This window comes from Aquarana catesbeiana, linkage group LG02 (genome assembly GCF_042186555.1).
Source record: "Aquarana catesbeiana isolate 2022-GZ linkage group LG02, ASM4218655v1, whole genome shotgun sequence".
NCBI classification, from domain to species: Eukaryota; Metazoa; Chordata; class Amphibia; order Anura; family Ranidae; genus Aquarana; species Aquarana catesbeiana.
The window spans coordinates 143328015-143347698 of record NC_133325.1 but is presented as its reverse complement, the minus strand read 5'-3'; the positions used below and the strand labels follow the sequence as shown (position 1 = coordinate 143347698).

Below are 19684 nucleotides of genomic sequence, written 5' to 3'. Positions count from 1 at the left end.
GTCCGCCCGTCTTTCCGACGGACTTTCGCCGGAGTTCCGGCGGACTTTCAGAATGAACGGACTTGCCCACACACGGACAAGTCCGTTCATTTTGAACGTGACTCAGGTGCGACGGGACTAGAAAAGGATGTCAATCTTGCCGCTTTTATCGGCGAGATTGACACCTTGCTAGCCCCGTCGCGGGGCATACCAGGCCCTTAGGTCTGGTATGGATTATAAAGGGGAACCCCGCTACGCCGAAAAAACGGCGTGGGGTCCCCCTAAAATCCATACCAGACCCCGATCCGAGCACGCAGCCTGGCCGGTCAGGAAAGGGGGTGGGGACGAGCGAGCGCCCCCCCCCCTCCTGAACCGTACCAGGCCGCATGCCCTCAACATGGGGGGTGGGTGCTTTGGGGGAGGGGGGCGCCCTGCGCCCCCCCCCCAAAGCACCTTGTCCCCATGTTGATGAGGACAAGGGCCTCTTCCCGACAACCCTGGCCGTTGGTTGTCGGGGTCTGCGGGCGGGGGCTTATCGGAATCTGGGAGCCCCCTTTAATAAGGGGGCCCCCAGATCCCGGCCCCCCACCCTATGTAAATGAGTATGGGGTACATGGTACCCCTGCCCATTTACCTAGGAAAAAAGTGTAAGTAATAAAACACACTACACAGGTTTTTAAAATATTTTATTAAACAGCTCCGGGGGGGGGGATCTTCCTCCGGCTTCGGGGGTCTTCTTCCGGCTTCGGGGGTCCCTCCGCTTCATCTTCTCCCGGCGTCCGGTTGGTTCTTCTCCGCTCTCCGGCCTCTTCTCCCGGTGTCGCAGGTCTTCGGCCGGCCCCTCCGCTCTCTTCATGTAGCTCTATTGCGAGCGGAGGTCCGGACTTCTGGGCTTCTTGGCTTCTTGGCTTCTTGGCTTCTCTTCTCTTCCCCCAGATGTTGACACGACGCTCTCTCCGGCTGGACTGGTCTCTGAGGGCTGCGTTGTGACTTATATAGGCGGAGACCCCGCCCCCATATGATGTCACAGTCCTTGGGCATGCTGGGACTGTGACGTTTTAGGGGGCGTGGTCGACCACGCCCCCTAAAACGTCACAGTCCCAGCATGCCCAGGGACTGTGACATCATATGGGGGCGGGGTCTCCGCCTATATAAGTCACAACGCAGCCCTCAGAGACCAGTCCAGCCGGAGAGAGCGTCGTGTCAACATCTGGGGGAAGAGAAGAGAAGAGAAGCCAAGAGAAGCCAAGAAGCCCAGAAGTCCGGACCTCCGCTCGCAATAGAGCTACATGAAGAGAGCGGAGGGGCCGGCCGAAGACCTGCGACACCGGGAGAAGAGGCCGGAGAGCGGAGAAGAACCAACCGGACGCCGGGAGAAGATGAAGCGGAGGGACCCCCGAAGCCGGAAGAAGACCCCCGAAGCCGGAGGAAGATCCCCCCCCCCGGAGCTGTTTAATAAAATATTTTAAAAACCTGTGTAGTGTGTTTTATTACTTACACTTTTTTCCTAGGTAAATGGGTAGGGGTACCATGTACCCCATACTCATTTACATAGGGTGGGGGGCCGGGATCTGGGGGCCCCCTTATTAAAGGGGGCTCCCAGATTCCGATAAGCCCCCGCCCGCAGACCCCGACAACCAACGGCCAGGGTTGTCGGGAAGAGGCCCTTGTCCTCATCAACATGGGGACAAGGTGCTTTGGGGGGGGGGGCGCAGGGCGCCCCCCTCCCCCAAAGCACCCACCCCCCATGTTGAGGGCATGCGGCCTGGTACGGTTCAGGAGGGGGGGGGGGCGCTCGCTCGTCCCCACCCCCTTTCCTGACCGGCCAGGCTGCGTGCTCGGATCGGGGTCTGGTATGGATTTTAGGGGGACCCCACGCCGTTTTTTCGGCGTAGCGGGGTTCCCCTTTATAATCCATACCAGACCTAAGGGCCTGGTATGCCCCGCGCTCGCCGCAATAGGAAGATTTGTTTTTCCTATTGCAGCGAGCGCGAGATGCAATACCATCCCCTCGTGTCGTATTTGGTCTGTCGGACCAGCCTACACACGAGCGGGCTTTCCGTCGGACCAGCACACACACGAGCGGACTTTCCGCCCGAAACTGAGTCCGACGGAAAGATTTAAAACATGTTTAAAATCTAGGTCCGGCGGGCTTTTGGGAAGAAGTCCGCCGGAAAAGTCCGCCGCCGCCCACACACGGGCGGATTGTCCGGCACACTCTGGTCCGCCGGACCAAGTATGCCGGAAAGTCCGACCGTGTGTACGCGGCATTAGATATAATGGCTGCATTCGTTTTCAATTTTAGGCTTTCAACAGAACAAGCTGCCCTGCAGATGTAGCAGTTAGAGGGCTAAAGCAAACCATTTAAAGTGATTGTAAAGTGTCGTTTAAAAAAATAAAAATAAAACAAACATGTTATACTTACCTGCCCTGCTGCAGTGGTTTTGCACAGGGCAGCCTGGATCCTCCTCTTCTCGGGTCCCTCTTTGCTGCTCCTGGCCCCTCCCTCCTGTTCAGTGCCCCCACAACCTGGAGCTTGATTTGGGGGGCACCAGAGCCAAGCTGCAGCTCCGTGTGTCCATTCAGACACAGAGCTGCCGTTCTGCCCTGGCTCCTCTCTCCCCTGATTGGCTAATTGACTTTGACAGCTGCAGAAGCCAATGGCGCCGCTGCTGTGTCTCAGCCAATCAGGGGACAGAGTCCCGGACGGCCAAGGGACTCGATTGACAGCTGTGGGAGCCAATGGCACCGCTGCTGTGTCTCAGCCAATCAGGGGACAGAGTCCCGGACGGCCAAGGGACTCGTGTACATCGCTGGACAGAGAGGGGGCTCAGGTAAGTATTAGGAGGTGCTGGGGGGGCCTGCTACACACAGAAGGCTTTTTATCTTAATGCATAAAATGTATGAAGATAAAAAGCCTTCTGCCTTTACAACTCCTTTAACACTGATAGGGGTTCTTTCAATGATCAGCTTTATTATTATTTGTATTATTTTTTAGTTATTTTTGTAAAACTTTATTTTTGTAAAACTTTAATGCCAAAAGTAAAAATCTGTTGTAACTGCTTAAAGGACAAGTACAGCCAAAGCTCATTTGGCTGTACTTCTCCTGTGGATTACAGGAGTGCAGTTCATTCTGTACTCCTGTGACCCATTTTCAGCAGACAGCGGGCCGTTGGCTGACGTCACATAGCCAGTCCAGGCTCAGGCAAGATCTTGGTAATGAAGTCAGGATCAGCCCACATGCCTGGACCGGCACCTGGCTCAGCCTCTCAGCAAGCCGCAAGGCTAAGCCAGCCACTCCCACCTTCCCACCTCCTCCACAGCACAACATTCCAGTGACCGTGGGGGGGCAGAGCAGAGAGTCGTCAGGGAACAGAGCGGTCGGCAGAGTTTGATCACTCGGTTCTCAGTGTTAGAGGCATCAGGGGACAGATGCAAAATCAGACCGATGCTGCATCCACCTAGGTAAGTATGATTCTTTAAAAAAAAAAAAACCCATACACCTGACCCATAAAGTGTTAGCTGGAGTTTGGCTTCAACTTGTTTAGTGTATCTAAATCTGTTTGTCCATCTAACACTACTGTACCTCAAGACTGACAATGCTGCTGTCCAAAGTTGTCTCTTTTGCCCCTTCATCCAGAGTGGGGGCACTCTAATACAGCAAGTGCGTTGCTGGCCAGATGACCAGGTGAAAACAGAGGGGGAAAAGACAAAAAAAGGGCAGGTTTGTTTGCGCCCCCCCCAAATATTGACCATCAGCCGCCACTGCTTCCAGGGATATTTGAGATTTCCCATACAGTAATGCACTTCAAGACAGGGGACATGGATTCTTTCAGTTCTGACTTAGAAGAGCAACTTTAAAAGATAAATATAATTTAATCAAAGACAAGGAAAATATTTACAGAAAATATATTGTAACAGAAAAGAGACAATTACAACAGCAAAGCAAATGGGGATTAAGAATGAAAAGAATGAAAAAAAAGGCTGTGGGAGGAGAGTCCTTGACTGCTGATGGTCCTCTTTTCTGGACCCTGGGAAGGGTGTTGACAGGAATGACTTGACCAATCATGCAGTTGCCACTCCTTCAGATACAGTTTTCAAAATGACTTAATGTTTTGAGTATACCACAAACTATAAACCCTTATTTTATTGTGTAGCATAAATTTACATTTTGAAAAAGACCATTCATGACCCACCCTTGAAAGGAGCCTTCCTTAGAAGAAGTAATTCCCCCCCCCCCATGCACTTCATAAAATGGGGCTGTTTAGTCTTAAAATTATGAGCGGTGAGCTTCCACATTTAGTAGAATAATTGTTTTTTTTTCATTATTTTATTATGCAACGCTTCTCGGATGCAACAAGTCAAGTCGTCTCAACACATTTACCGGACTTATCAGGGATACAATAAGACAACACATAGTCAGCATATACCAAAGACAGGGAACAGACGAGACCAATGAATAAGTTTGTTGAATGCTTGTATAAAACTTTGCATATAATATAGGATCTAAATCAGCAAAACCAAGGGGCCATAAGGCCTAGAATAATTGTTTTTAAACTAATGTAATCCCTACAGAGGTTATGACTTGTATAGACTTTATTTTGGTGCCGGACAGGTTTTTTTAACATTTCGCTGCTTGCGAAAACATTTATTATATGCTGTAAACCCTACTTCTGTGAGGAGAAACATTCAAACAAAGATTTACAGTATATTGCCTAATGCCTGCTAAGCCATTTACAAGATGCCTTAATGGGTTGTATAACCCAGGCCTGGATAAACAGGCTGGGATGGGGTATATGATAGGCCTAATTAGCAGATTCCAGTTTATTAGTGGCATGCTAAGTAATGTTATGGCATGATTGTTGAAGTGGTTATGAAGTCTGATTGTTTTTTTTCCTAAAATGAACTCTTATGTACAATGGTATTGCACAGAGCGGCCCTTTACCTCCTCTTCTGGGGTCCCCTGCTAGGGCTCTCCACTCCTCCTTTTTTATGAATACTCCCATAGCAAGCCAGATGCTGTGGGGCACTCATGCAGGCATGCTACTGAACCAGGCTGTGTGTGTCCATACATTCAGAAAGCCCGGCTCGGCCCTGCTCTCTGCTCCCTGCTCCCACTGACCAATAGCTCCCACTGCTGGCTCAGTGTCTTGTGGGAAGAGGAATAGGATAGCGTTCTTCTGCAGACAGGCACAGCTCTGGATCAAGAAAGGACTCAGGTAAGGGTTCAGGGAGGTGGAAGGTACGATAACTACTGGGACATTTTTTACCTTAAGGCAGAGAATGCATTAAGGTAAAAAAGTCTTGACTTTAGAACCACTTTAATGGCCATTCATAAGTTTATAGCCATGTACTAGAAGGGGGGAAGGGGGGGAGGGGGGGGTCACGGCTGGCTGTGGGGACAGAAGTTTGCGCTATGTCTCCAATTGTAAAAAAATGTCATTGCTGACATGAGAATTTTAAAATTCTGCATGTTTATACCTTCAAAGGAGAAAAATAAAACAGCAAGAAACCCAAAACCAACAAATAATAAGCATTGAACAACCTGGAATAAGTTACTACCGATGCCTATATTTGGTAGGTTAATAGCCCTTGACGTTTAACTTATTATCTTGCCTGTAATGGGTCTCATAAAACTGCAGTACTAAGTCAGAGGTATTTATCCATCTATCCTTGAAACAGTCTATCAAGATCCACCTGTATTTCTAGTGCAACTTATAACATCCAAGTAAAAGATATAACACCAACGTGTCAGAGAAAAAAAAAAAAAAGAAACACTGAGTTGGAAAAAGAAATTCCCCCTTATATATCAGTATTTTGTTGGTGACCGTTTGTGGACTGCAGTCTTCAAGTCATTCCACAGATTTTCTGTGGGGTTTAGGTCTGGGCTCTGACTAAGCCATGCGAGGACATTGAACTTTTTTCTCCTTCAACCACTGGGTGATCATTTTTGCTGTTTGCTTTGGGTCATTGTATATTAATAATATTAATAAACATGTTATGCTTACCTGCTCTGTACAACAGTATTGCACAGAGCGGCCCCTTACTTCCTCTTCTGGGGTCCCCTGCTGGTGCTTTCCGCTCCTCTTCTTCTCAGAGTGCCCCCTCAGTAAGCTGTGTGCTGAGGGGGCACTTGTGCGGGCTTTATCCTGATCCAGGCTGTGTGCATCTATAGACACACAGCACGGCTCACACTGCCCCCTGCTTACAAGATTTGACTGACAGCAGCAGGAGAATATTGGGGGGGGGGGGGGGGTGATCATGGAAGGTTTTTTTTTTACTTTAATTTAGGAATACATTTAGATAAAGACCTTATACCTTTAGAACCACTTTAAGGCACAAAAACTAGATAGAGATAACATGTTTATCTAGACTTACCCGTGCATCAGGATTAAAAATAAACAATTGTTCGAGGACGGACATGTTTTTTAAATACATCAAGGGGAATTTACCAAGACTGGAGCAGATAGAATTTGGAGTAGCTGTGCTTCTAACTTCAGCGTGTTCAGTTAAAGGGGTTGTAAACCCTCATGGTTTTTCACCTTAACCAGTTGTCGACTGCCGCGCGCTGATATACGTCGGCACAATGGCAGCGCTAGGCAAATGGGCGTATCTGTACGTCCCCTTTAAGAGCCGGGGATAGCAGGCGTGAATGTAACCGCGGGACCGACGGACTTGATGTCCGCCGGTCTCCCGTCGATTGTGTCATGGAGCCTCAGAACGGGGAAGTGCCTATGTAAACAAGGCACTTCCCCGTTCTGGCTTGTGTCATGACAGAGATCACCGCTCCCTGTCATCGAGAGCAGTGATTACTGTCATGTGACTAATAGCCCATCCCCCCACAGTTAGAATCACTCCCTAGGACACACTTAACCCCTTCATCGCCCCCTAGTGGTTAACCCCTTCACTGCCAGTGTCATTTACCAGTAATCAATGCATTTTTATATCACTGATCGTGTTATAATCGACAATGGTCCCAAAATAGTGCCAAAAATGTCTGACGTGTCCGCCATAATGTCGCAGTCCCGCTAAAAATCGCTGATCATCACCATTAATAATAAAAAAAAAATAATAATAAAAATGCCATAAAACTATCCCCTATTTTGTAGACGCTATAACTTTTGGGCAAACCAATCAATATACGCTTATTATGATTTTTGTACCAAAAATATGTAGAAGAATACATATCGGCCTAAACTGAGGAAAAAAATAATTTTTTTTATATATTTTTGGGGAATATTTATTATAGCAAAAAGTAAAAAATAATGCGTTTTTTTCAAAATTGACGCTTTTTTTGTTTACAACGCAAAAAATAAAAACCGCAGAGGTGATCATATACCACCAAAAGAAAGCTCTCATTGTGGGTAAAAAAGGACGTCAATTTTGTTTGGGTACAACATCGCACGACCGCGCAATTGTCAGTTAAAGCGACGCAGTGCCGAATCGCAAAAAGTGCTTAGGTCAGGAAGGGGGTAAAATCTTCTGTGGCTGAAGTAGTTAATGCATTATATGCATTAAGGTGAAAAACCTTTTGTGCTGCAGCACCCCCCCCCCCCCAGAGCCCCCCTTTTTCTTACCTGAGCCCGATCGTTCCAGCGACAGATGGAGCACAGCAGCTCCAGCTACTGTCTCGGGTCCTCATTGGATAGATTGATAGCAGTGGGAGCCATTGGCTCCCACTGCTGTCAATCAAATCCTGTGACACAGGAGCCGGGGGCGGGGCTGAGTCCTGCTGTCTGTGTCAATGGCACCAGCAGCAGGATTCGGGAGCCCGCCTGCACGAGTGCCCTCATGGAATGCGGCTCTCCGTGGGGGCACTTGAGAAGAGGAGGAGCCAGGAGCACCACAGGGGGACCCCGGAAAAGGAGGATCAGGGCCGCTCTGTACAAAACCCTTGCACAGAGTAGGTAAGTATAACATGTTTGTTATTATTAATGAACCTTTACAATCACTTTAAACCTTGGAAAGGAAAGGTATAACCTAATTAGTTGCCATGTACAGCTGCTCCAGATTCTCTCTGTCCCATTCCCCTCAATGTCTTCAAATTCCCCTAGATGTTTTTAAAAATCTTGAGATGTGCATTACAGGACTAATGTCTCATACAGAAAGAACAAATGAAACCATTTCTAGTGAAAAACAGAAAGGGTATCCTTTTTTGCATCTTTATTGTTCTAGTTCCATCTTATCTACAGAAATTATTTTGCATTTTTACTTCTTGTTTTTTGTTTTGTTTTTTGTTTTTTTATTCCAGGAAAAAAGGAGAAGTTTAAAGTGAGATTCAAGCGTGCAGAGGGTTACCCCATAGACCTCTACTACCTCATGGACTTGTCTTATTCAATGAAGGATGATCTGGAGAATGTGAAGAAGCTGGGAAGTGACATTCAGCAGGTGTTATACAAGGTTACCAAGTCCGTGCGCATAGGTATGACCAAGATGACAAGCATGAACTATGAGAAAAATGAGAAGTATGGCCATGAAAGGTTCACTATGCAGTCTGGCTGATTTTCACAGATTTGGGTAACTGCTGTGATGTCTAATAACATTCCTTAATTTTTTGGCACTTCTTACCATCAGCCCTCAATGGGAAATGTCTATTGACATGAGTATGGAAAATAAGTAAGGATCCCAGGACATTAGTAGTTGTGGGATCTGATGTGTGCATAGACTGTGTGAATAGGTTGATTGTCTGAATAGATTGTGCATGTGACTATGCATGAATTCTGCATTAGTTGGCAGTTTAAGATATCATTTAGTTTTTGGATAATAGAAAAGCAAGGGGATTGGCAGGAACACCAGGTATTTCACACAAAGGAAAGGAGATACAAAAAGAAATACAAAGACAACAGACACATATCAGAATTATAAAATGTGGGGATAACATATGGGGTAGAATGGGGCCTTAGGTAAGCTAGCAGTTTTGGCCACCATACCTTCAATTGACAAAAAAACTATCCAAATACATTCATAAAAAGTGCAACACAGCACTAAGATAAACAGCATGTAAAACAACATCCAATGTAGATCCACCTGTAGGTGGGGTGCTGTGTGGTGCAGCGACAATAATTCACACAGTTAGGTGCAATGAAGAACTTATATTGAATTAGCTCAACAACAGCTCAAACAAACCCACTGGGAAGGCTGCCCAACTGGGTGCACTCACGGTTTCCAGTACTGTAAAGAGAGTGGGTATCGGCCGAATTGACAGCGTCTGTAAAAAGGTCAGAGTGTGGCCTGGCCGTCCAGTGCCCAAGCAGGATGATGTTCAAGGAGTTGCGACCCTACACTTTCCCTCCTCTTCAGGAACCTTTCCCTTACCACTACTACTGTCCCTAACAGGCAGGGTAACTGTCCCTACTCTAGGAGCCAGGGCATTAAATAGGCTCTGCCTGACACAAGATGGCTTTCTAGAGTCACATGGGGAATTATCATCCAATAGGATAGCTTCCCACTGACCCAGGAAACCATAGAGGAACCTTGTTCCTCTTGACTTCCTCTCCAACAACAGTGCTGCAGAAGAGCACCACCTGCAGTGGAGAACGTAAACTGTACCTGCTTAAACACTGTATCACCTCTAGTGCACCAACTGAAAACCTCCAGGACACCTGACAACCCAAGTGATGTGCTATGATCTCATTTCACATGTTTTATCACGCTTGACTTCCTAAGAAACCAGGGGAGGATGTTGTTTTATGATTAATTTATCAAAATGCTATATTGCACTCTTTTAAAGCAAGTGTGTTTGGATTGTTTGTTTTTTTTTTCTGATGCTCATACTATTAAATACTGCACTATCAGATATATTTCTGTCTATGTACTTTTGATGAGCTCTGGTCCCTAATAATATACTTGGTACACAGAGAGCTATTCCATTATGATGTTCTAAAAACTAAATGTGGTCTGTCCTCTTGCCTCCTGAGGTCTTTTTGTCTGGTGAATGCATATTGCTTGAGAAGCACATGTGTGTTTTTTCAGTAATAACATATTCCGTTTTGACTGGAGCATTCTTAATTCACTGCATTGGTTTGCTGGGACTTTCTTCTATGAAAATTTGCCAGTAATACTACACTATTAGTCTTTATTTTTTGTCTGTTTACCTTTGATGAGCTTCAGTCACAGACAACGCTGATGTTGTTTTGGAGGGGATATTCTGCCTTCTGAGGTCTATGGACCTAATAAATGCATTATGTTCACGTGGGGTGGAGAAGCACAGTAGTGGTTTTCAGCAACACCACATTCAGTTTTAATTGGAGCAGCTTCATATTATTGCACTGTTCTGCTGAAATGTGTTTCTTCTTTAAAGATTTGGAACAGTTTCAGAGGACTTTTTCAGTTTCTTCATGATAACTCAGTTTAAATATAATCCTTTGATTGTTTATTACAAATTCTGCACTCAGTATTCTTAGCATATGTCTTAAGGCAATGGCCTATACTTAATTTATTTTGTTTGGTGATAGACACTTTTATATATTCATATTTTGAACAACTGTTTCGCTGACTTAAAGTGTCTGCATAGAATGACTTGATAGTTCATACCCTCTAAAAGAAGATTGCATACATATTCCTTTCCTGCAGCCCATTTATTGAAAAATGAACACTTCACTGCTCACTGTACTCAGCAAGTATTTGACCAGTCAGATAAGTCAAATATTTATTTCCCCACAGCTTATTATGGGTAGAGCTCCAAAGGGATGAAGCTAAGGGGAAAATAATACTGGGAGTATGCTATAGGCCCCCTAACCTGAGGGAGGAAGTGGAGACGGATCTCCTATCACAAATTGGATTAGCAGCAAGGATGGGAAGTGTTATCATAATGGGGGATTTTAATTATCCAGACATAGACTGGGCGGAGGGAACCGCGCATTCATTTAAGGCTCGCCAGTTCCTTAATGTCTTGCAGGACAATTTTATGGGTCAGATGGTAGACGCACCAACTAGAGATAAAACATTACTGGATCTACTGATTACCAACAATACAGACTTGATCACAGATGTGGAAATACGGGGCAATTTAGGTAACAGCGATCACAGGTCAATTAGTTTCAGTATAAATCACACAAATAGGAAACATGAAGGGAACACAAAGACACTGAATTTCAAAAGAGCCAACTTCCCTAAACTACAAACCTTGCTAAAAGGCATAAATTGGGATAAAATATTAGGAACAAAGAATACGGAGGAGAGATGGGTTTGCTTTAAGAGCATATTAAATAAGGGCATTAGCCAATGTATCCCATTGGGTAATAAATTTAAAAGAGCGAACAAAAATCCTGGATGGCTTAACTCCAATGTAAAAATGCATATAAAAGTAAAGAAGAAGGCCTTCAAAAAATACAAGGTTGAGGGATCATCCTCAGCATTCAGACTTTATAAAGAATGCAATAAGAAATGTAAGGGTGCAATTAGGACGGCTAAGATAGAACATGAAAGACACATAGCGGAGGAGAGCAAAAAAAATCCCAAGAAATTCTTTAAGTATGTAAACAGTAAAAAAGGGAGGACAGACCATATTGGCCCCATAAAGAATGAGGAAGGACATCTGGTTACAAAGAATGGGGAGATGGCAAAGGTATTGAATTTATTCTTCTCCTCAGTCTTCACGAGTGAATCGGGGGGCTTCAGTAACCAAAACTACAGTGTTTATCCTCATGACACAACACAGGAAGCACCTCCATGGTTAACAGAGGACGGAATTAAAATTAGACTTGAGAAACTTAACATTAATAAATCACCGGGACCAGATGGCTTGCATCCGAGGGTACTTAGGGAACTCAGTCAGGTGATTGCCAGACCGTTGTTCCTAATTTTTACAGACAGTCTATTGACTGGAATGGTACCAGCTGATTGGAGAAAAGCCAATGTAGCACCAATATTTAAAAAGGGCCCAAAAAACATCCCTGGGAATTACAGACCAGTTAGCCTAACATCAATAGTATGTAAACTCTTGGAGGGGATGATAAGGGACTATACAAGATTTTAGTAATAAGAACGATATCATTAGCAGTAATCAGCATGGATTCACGAAGAATCGTTCTTGCCAAACTAATCTATTAACCTTCTATGAGGAGGTGAGTTGCCATCTAGATAAAGGAAGGCCCGTAGACGTGGTGTATCTGGATTTTGCAAAAGCATTTGACACAGTTCCCCATAAACGTTTACTGTACAAAATAAGGTCCGTTGGCATGGACCATAGGGTGAGTACATGGATTGAAAACTGGCTACAAGGGCGAGTTCAGAGGGTGGTGATAAATGGGGAGTACTCGGAATGGTCAGGGGTGGGTAGTGGGGTTCCCCAGGGTTCTGTGCTGGGACCAATCCTATTTAATTTGTTTATAAACGACCTGGAGGATGGGATAAACAGTTCAATCTCTGTATTTGCAGACGATACTAAGCTAAGCAGGGCAATAACTTCTCCGCAGGATGTGGAAACCTTGCAAAAAGACCTGAACAAATTAATGGGGTGGGCGACTACATGGCAAATGAGGTTCAATGTAGAAAAATGTAAAATAATGCATTTGGGTGGCAAAAATATGAATGCAATCTATACACTGGGGGGAGAACCTCTGGGGGAATCTAGGATGGAAAAGGACCTGGGGGTCCTAGTAGATGATAGGCTCAGCAATGGCATGCAATGCCAAGCTGCTGCTAATAAAGCAAACAGAATATTGGCATGCATTAAAAGGGGGATCAACTCCAGAGATAAAACGATAATTCTCCCGCTCTACAAGACTCTGGTCCGGCCGCACCTGGAATATGCTGTCCAGTTCTGGGCACCAGTCCTCAGGAAGGATGTACTGAAAATGGAGTGAGTACAAAGAAGGGCAACAAAGCTAATAAAGGGTCTGGAGGATCTTAGTTATGAGGAAAGGTTGCGAGCACTGAACTTATTCTCTCTGGAGAAGAGACTAGGGTTGTCCCGATACCACTTTTTTAGGACCGAGTACAAGTACCGATACTTTTTTTCAAGTACTCGCTGATACCGATTACCGATACTTTTTTTTTTAATGTCACGTGACAGTGTTTTTTTTTTTTTTTTTTTTTTTTTTTGAGGGGGGGGGGGGGTGAACGTTGTATATGTGTGTGTGTTTTTTTTTTTTATTTACAATTTTTATTTTTTACAATAATTTTTTTTTATTCTTTATTGCAATATGTGTTTTTTTTTTTGTTTTGTTTTTTTTTTAATCAGCCCTGTTGGGGGGCTTTGGTGAGATATCAGGGGTCTTAACAGACCTCTGATATCTCCCCCTTGAGACAGAGAAAGAGACGGAGGATAGAGATTCCCCAGTCCCTTTCTCTGCAGCCTCAGCTGCACTGAGAATGAATGGAGAGAAGACATCGGCTCCTCTCCATTCATAAACTGACACATCGTAATCACAGGAGGTTACAATGTTTCAGTTATGTGAATGGACAGAGTCAGCAGACTCTGTCCATTCACAAAGGAAGGAGGAGGAGGACGGAGGAACGGAGGGGGAGAACGGAGGGGGACAGAGAAGGAGAGGGGAACGGGACAGAGGAGAGGCACAGCAGAACGGGAGGGACAGCTGAGGGGGACAGAGAAGGAGAGAGGAACGGAGGGGACAGCGGAGAGACACAGGGAAGGAGAGAGGAACGGAGGGGACAGCGGAGAGACACAGAGGAAAGGAGGGGGACAGCGGAGGGGGACAGAGGAAAGGAGGGGGCATGGAGGAGGATGCAGTGACAGTCAGCTGTGAGCGATCACCGCTGTATGTCACTAAAGCAGCTGAAAGCCGCTGGGGGAGAATCTTGTAACTCCCCCACGCGCTGATCACAGCTGACTGTCAAGGTATTGGGGGAAGCATCGGGAGCATTTGCCCGAGTACAAGTACTTGGGCAAATTCTCGGTATCGGTGCCGATACCGATACTAGTATCGGTATCGGGACAACCCTAGAAGAGACACTTGAGAGGAGATATGATTTAAATTTACAAATACTGTACTGGTGACCCCACAATAGGGATAACACTTTTTCGCAGAAGAGAGTTTAATAAGACTCGTGGCCACTCATTACAATTAGAAGAAAAGAGGTTTAACCTTAAACTACGTAGAGGGTTCTTTACTGTAAGAGCGGCAAGGATGTGGAATTCCCTTCCACAGGCGGTGGTCTCAGCGGGGAGCATTGATAGCTTCAAGAAACTATTAGATAATCACCTGAATGACCGCAACATACAGGGATATGTAATGTAATGCTGACACATAATCACACACACATAGGTTGGACTTGATGGACTTGTGTCTTTTTTCAACCTCACCTACTATGTAACTATGTAGCCTGCTGTGGTTCATTCTGCCAGTTCGATTGTCCTGTAGTGACATACCAGCCAGCAGGAGAAACCACAGCACGTGGTGGGTGGACCAGATATTCCCACATTTGCAGTGACTGGAAGAGCAGTGAAGCTGCAGCTTTTGAAGATATAGTCTACTGTCTACTATACAGAGATCTGTGATCAATTTAAAAATCAACAAATATTGGTTCTTTTGTTATAAATGTGGTTCAAGAATTATTTCTGTGCTGTGAACTAATACATTAGAAGATTACATTTTGCAAAATTTACTGTTATATTGTTAGGCTAATAAAAAAATGGAATATGACTAATACTAAATAAAACAGTAAAGTACAAGAATGATACGCATTCTCGTGCCTTTATCGAATAATTCTGCATGTTACATGAAGCAGATTTTGTATAATCTCATATGCATATGTTTAATCTCATAGTTTTAAAGTTGATTATTCTTTTTACTATAAACAGTACAATTAAAAAAAATAACTAATTAATATCTAACAAGTTACAAAAAATGTGAATGCTGCATAACTGCTGTTTTCTAGTCTATAACTTATTAGATAATAGCAGAGAGCAGTGAAGATTAACTTGATTGTCAACCACAGTTTTTGATTTTTTTTGATTATCTTATATTTCATTTGATTGCTATAGGCTTTGGCTCATTTGTGGATAAGACAGTGTTACCATATGTGAATACAGTACAATCCCAGCTGAGGAACCCATGCCCAACACGGACGGAACACTGCCAGCCACCCTTCAGCTATCGTAACGTTCTGCCCTTAACTTCAAACTTCACTTTGTTTCAAGAGCGTGTCAGTGCAGAAAACATCTCCGGAAACCTGGACTCACCGGAAGGAGGGCTTGATGCTATGTTTCAGGCTGCTGTGTGCACAGTAGGTGTCTAAAAAATAGACAACCATAGAGGTTCCAAATAAATGTTAACCACTTAAAGACCAGCCGCCGCAGTTATACTGCGGCAGGTTGGCTCTCCTGGGCGAATCAGCGTCATGGTACATCGGCAGCTTTAAGACCACCGCGGCACCAGAGCCGATGCGTGTGGCCGCTGGCCACCCGCGATCGTTCCTGAGAGAGACAGGACGGGGATCTGTCAATGTAAACAGAAAGATTCCCGTTCTGTCAGGGGAGGATAGACAGATTGTCTGTTCCTAGTGATTAGGAACAGCGATCTGTCTCCTCCCCCAGTCACTACAATGCCCCCACAGTTAGAATCACCTTCCTAGGGAACACTTAAACCCTTGATCGCCCCTTAGTGTTAATGTCCCTGCCAGTGACATTTATACAGTAATCAGTGGCTATTTTTAGCTCTGATCACTTTATAAATGTCAATGGTCCCCAAAAAGTGTCAAAGGTGTCCGATCTGTCCGCCGTAATGTCGCAGTCCCGCTAAAAATCACTGATCATCACCATTACTAGTAAAAAAAAAAAATAATAATAATAAAAACGCCATAAATCTTTCCCCTATTTTGTAGACCCTATAACTTCGCAAACCAGTCAATATACGCTTATTGTGATTTTTTTTGCCAAAAATATGTAAGAATAGAAGAAGAATATATATTAGCCTAAACGAATAAAGAAATTAGTTTTTTTTACTTTTTGGGGTATATATAATATAGCAAAAAGTAAAAAATATTGTTTTTTTCTTCAAAATTGCATATAGCGCAAAAAAAAACAAAAAAAAAAAAAACGCAGAGGTGATCAAATCCTACCAAAAGAAAGCTCTATTTGTGGGGGAAAAAAAGGACATAAATTCTGTTTGGGTACAGCGTCACACGATCGCACAATTGTCAGTTAATGCGACGTAGTGCCGCATCGCAAAAAATGGCCTGGTCATTTAGGGGGCAAATCCTTACGGTCCTTAAGTGGTTAAAAAAGAATTCCAGGTATGGATATTTATCATACATGTATGCGAGCAAGTTCAGGTGGGGACATGGGAAAGTGTACGCTCCTGCCCCTAGAGTGTGACAGAGGCATTTGCTTAAAAACGTAAAGTGGTGTTAAGGCTGCACTCTCCATTGATGAACAATACTCTCGTCCCTTACAGATATCATCTCTGTTCTTTCTGTTAGTTCTTTTTGTTATGACACTCCGACTGAGTAAAGAATTCCCAAGCAGTGAGCGTATATCAGGACTTCACCTGCCATAACTCGCCATGTTTCCTGTGATCTAGTTGTCATTCACTTGTCTCTTCTCTGCTTTCCACTTATATAGACTTCAGGAAGCCAACTTCTGTGCTTTGAATCCTCAAGGCCTCTCTCCGTCTTTCTTCCGTAACTCTCAAGGCAGGTCCCTAGGATTCAAACCAGGCAGTGATTCTCCAAAAAATTGAGAATTTACTTAAGGAAATCTTCATTACATCCACAATAGGTACATAGTCTCTCCAAAACATGAACTTGTCCTAACAGTTTTGCATTATAGGCATGGCTGTGCTGCCCCTGGTGCCCCTACCCTAAAATCTGGCATCACACCTGAAGATATTAGAGTCCATAAGCAAAGGATCAATGAGTGGCTCAGTCCATACTCTGTAGCCCTGACTGGGCTTGTCTTGAAGGTGTCCTGTAGAATGAGAGTCCCTACATCCTTACACATACAGACTGACAGTCCCTTTCAAAATGCTGATCTGTATTTATATGCTCCCAAGCAGGAATACATGAACACTTTAGACCAGCATGACTAAGCAGGAAGAGAAGACTTATTATGTCTTTAAGTCCCAGGGGCAGCCACACACTGTACTTACAAAGCCATACATAATATAGTTTTTACAGTTCTCAGCAAAAAGTAAATATATAACAGCCCTTTTGTAGGCACCTGCCTACATGTAGGTTCCCAAAAGAAGTTGGAAATCCCTTAGGTGATTTTTACTATGTGTATTTAAAATAAATATTATTATTTTTGATTATTCAGCAGTCCATACTCTTTGTCACTTATTGAGTCTACTTGTCTCTCTGCGCTAGGGGAATACATTTTTTTATATGATATATAGGCTAAGTGACCTAACCATATTGGAATAAGTTCAATTGGACATATTGCTTTGATTTACGCCCTGTATTCTTTTGCTTTTTGTTGGAAATCCCTATACATTTTCCGAAATTACATTTTCCGAAATCTACAGCTGAAGGACTTTGCCACTTCTCAGTAGATTTAATAAAGTTCTCTACATTCTCCACAACGTGTTATTACCTCACCAATTAGGAGTAACATTTCAGTAAATCCCTCTTGACTGACAAGTGGGAAAATATCTGGTTAGCCTTGTCTAAAGCTGGCCATAGATGTGTGTTTTTGCTTGACAAAAGTTGATCGTTAGATTAACTGGAATATTGGAAAATTTTAATTTGATCAGTGGCTGCAGTGCTGGTGCAGTCCTTCCTGTCAGGATACAATAACACAGCGGGGAGGATTCCTCTATTCACCTTGCCTGTGTGGATGGGGGAATTTGTTCTTTTTTTTTTTAATCAGCCCTGTGGCTGATCAAAAAAAAAATCATATATGGTCAGCTTAAGAGTTTAAATAATGTAACTGCTACAGAAACTAATTAAAAAAATCATAATGCAGTGGTACAAAGTTCCTGCCCATATAGCTTGAGCTCTTCCAGGTAATTTCCCTAACTGTTTTAGAGGCTGCTCAAATATTGTATGAAAATGTTGGCACTCATCCTTGAGCTGTACAGCCCACTTTATTAACAGTAGGGTAAAACCATAGTTATCACAGTGCTAACCTGTTTCTGGCTGAAACGCGTCAGAACTGTGATGTCTGTGGTTTTAAACTGCTGTTAATAAAGTGGATTGTACAGCTCAAGGACAAGTGCCAGCTCTTACATACAGTTTAATTGAAAGGCACACGGGAGCCTTAGCCGCAGCACTGACAGATTCACCAGGGTTAAGCACGGAAAGTCTTTGTCTCATGCCCAGATATTGGTTCCTTTATCCACATCTGGTACAATCGTCCAGTAATCTACAGTTCTGGTCACTTGCAATTGCACCAAAAGTGAGAATTATGTAATTGCACTCTCTAAGCCTGTACACATACCTCTGCCTCCCTCTCCCTCTTTTCCTTCACAAAATTTTTATTGGTATTTAAAGTAAGAAAAGGAAATCTGTAGGATAAGACAGGCATAGCAACAAACTTTAAATCAATAAAATATGTAGTATATGGTACAGTTCAACAAGATACAAGGTATTAAAATAAGGAGCATAACGATATATAGCACAGGTTCAGGAACTCACTCTGAACCAATTACAACCACAGTGTTCATACCTTACGCCTTGGCTCAAATCTTATATAAACATTCCAGACATGGTAAATTAGCTATAGGAGTTCATATCTGATCATCACACAAGGTAGCACCGCTCTAACTGTGAAAACCTCCAAATATGCGTGTTGGTTACTGGTACCTTCTCTCCAGGTGCCAGGTTCAGACTACCTCCCACTCGTCACAAACTCGGAATATGGATATATGGAAAGAACCCACACTCTGGAATCCATCCAAATTCTTTATTTGATAATCACCAAGTACAGAGCATTGTGAACAAGGTACTTCGCCAAAACATTTTAGCAGTTACTCTGTACTTGGTGATTATCGAATAAAGAATTTGGATGGATTCCAGAGTGCGGGTTCTTTCCATATATCCATATCTGATCATCAGGCCTGTCCAAGCCAGGAATAAAGAGGGCAAATTGGCCCAAATGGGCAGTAACTACCAAGATATCTGTAGGGTTTGAGGGGAATGGGGGAGAGAAGAATGTTGAAGATTCTCCCCCCTTTTCTTTCTTTTCTCTTTTTTCCTTTGTTCTCTCTTCCCCCTCAACAACAGGAGTAATAATTTATGTTTCTTACCCACTTATTATAAATTGTAATAACTTACTCAATGATACTCTCCACCATCTATATCTGTATCACAGGACCACGTTGGTTGGAGGAATGTTACACGTCTCTTAGTATATGCCTCAGATGATGTCTTTCATATGGCTGGAGATGGAAAATTAGCTGGCATATACATGCCAACAGATGGCCGCTGCCATCTAAATGAAAATGGGGAATATTACCAAAGCAATATGTATGTGAGTATAATCCTATACATGAGCACAGCAAAGCATTCACTTTATGTACTGCTTTTTCCTAGCACAGCCAGAAATATTGTGTGATCAGAAGACTGTCAATTGACAGATGTAAGGCAAACCTTCTAGGCTACTAAACCTGTATGAGCCAGATACAGTTCTGCGCAGCCACCCTTCACTACCCCTCCCTTGTATTGAATTGCACTGGATTAATAATGTAACTTGTAAGTATGTAATGTGCAGCAGCTAAGAAGTGCTTGCAAAAGAACAGATACTGTATTTGGTGAAGCATTTTGTTAGTTGTGGAAAAGAAATTGTAGCTTGTGTACCAGCCCT

The 19684-nt window shown here is 43.7% G+C and overlaps 1 protein-coding gene across 1 annotated transcript in view; it reads left to right on the top strand.

Annotated features, from left to right (window-relative positions):
- Positions 1 to 19684, top strand: part of ITGB7 (integrin subunit beta 7) — a 136039-nt gene that overhangs the window by 79798 nt on the left and 36557 nt on the right. Inside the window, exons 5-7 of the mRNA XM_073613567.1 lie at positions 8231 to 8401; positions 14927 to 15168; positions 19193 to 19351. Of these exons, the coding sequence (XP_073469668.1) occupies positions 8231 to 8401; positions 14927 to 15168; positions 19193 to 19351 (572 nt within the window). The remainder of the gene's footprint in view (positions 1 to 8230; positions 8402 to 14926; positions 15169 to 19192; positions 19352 to 19684) is intronic.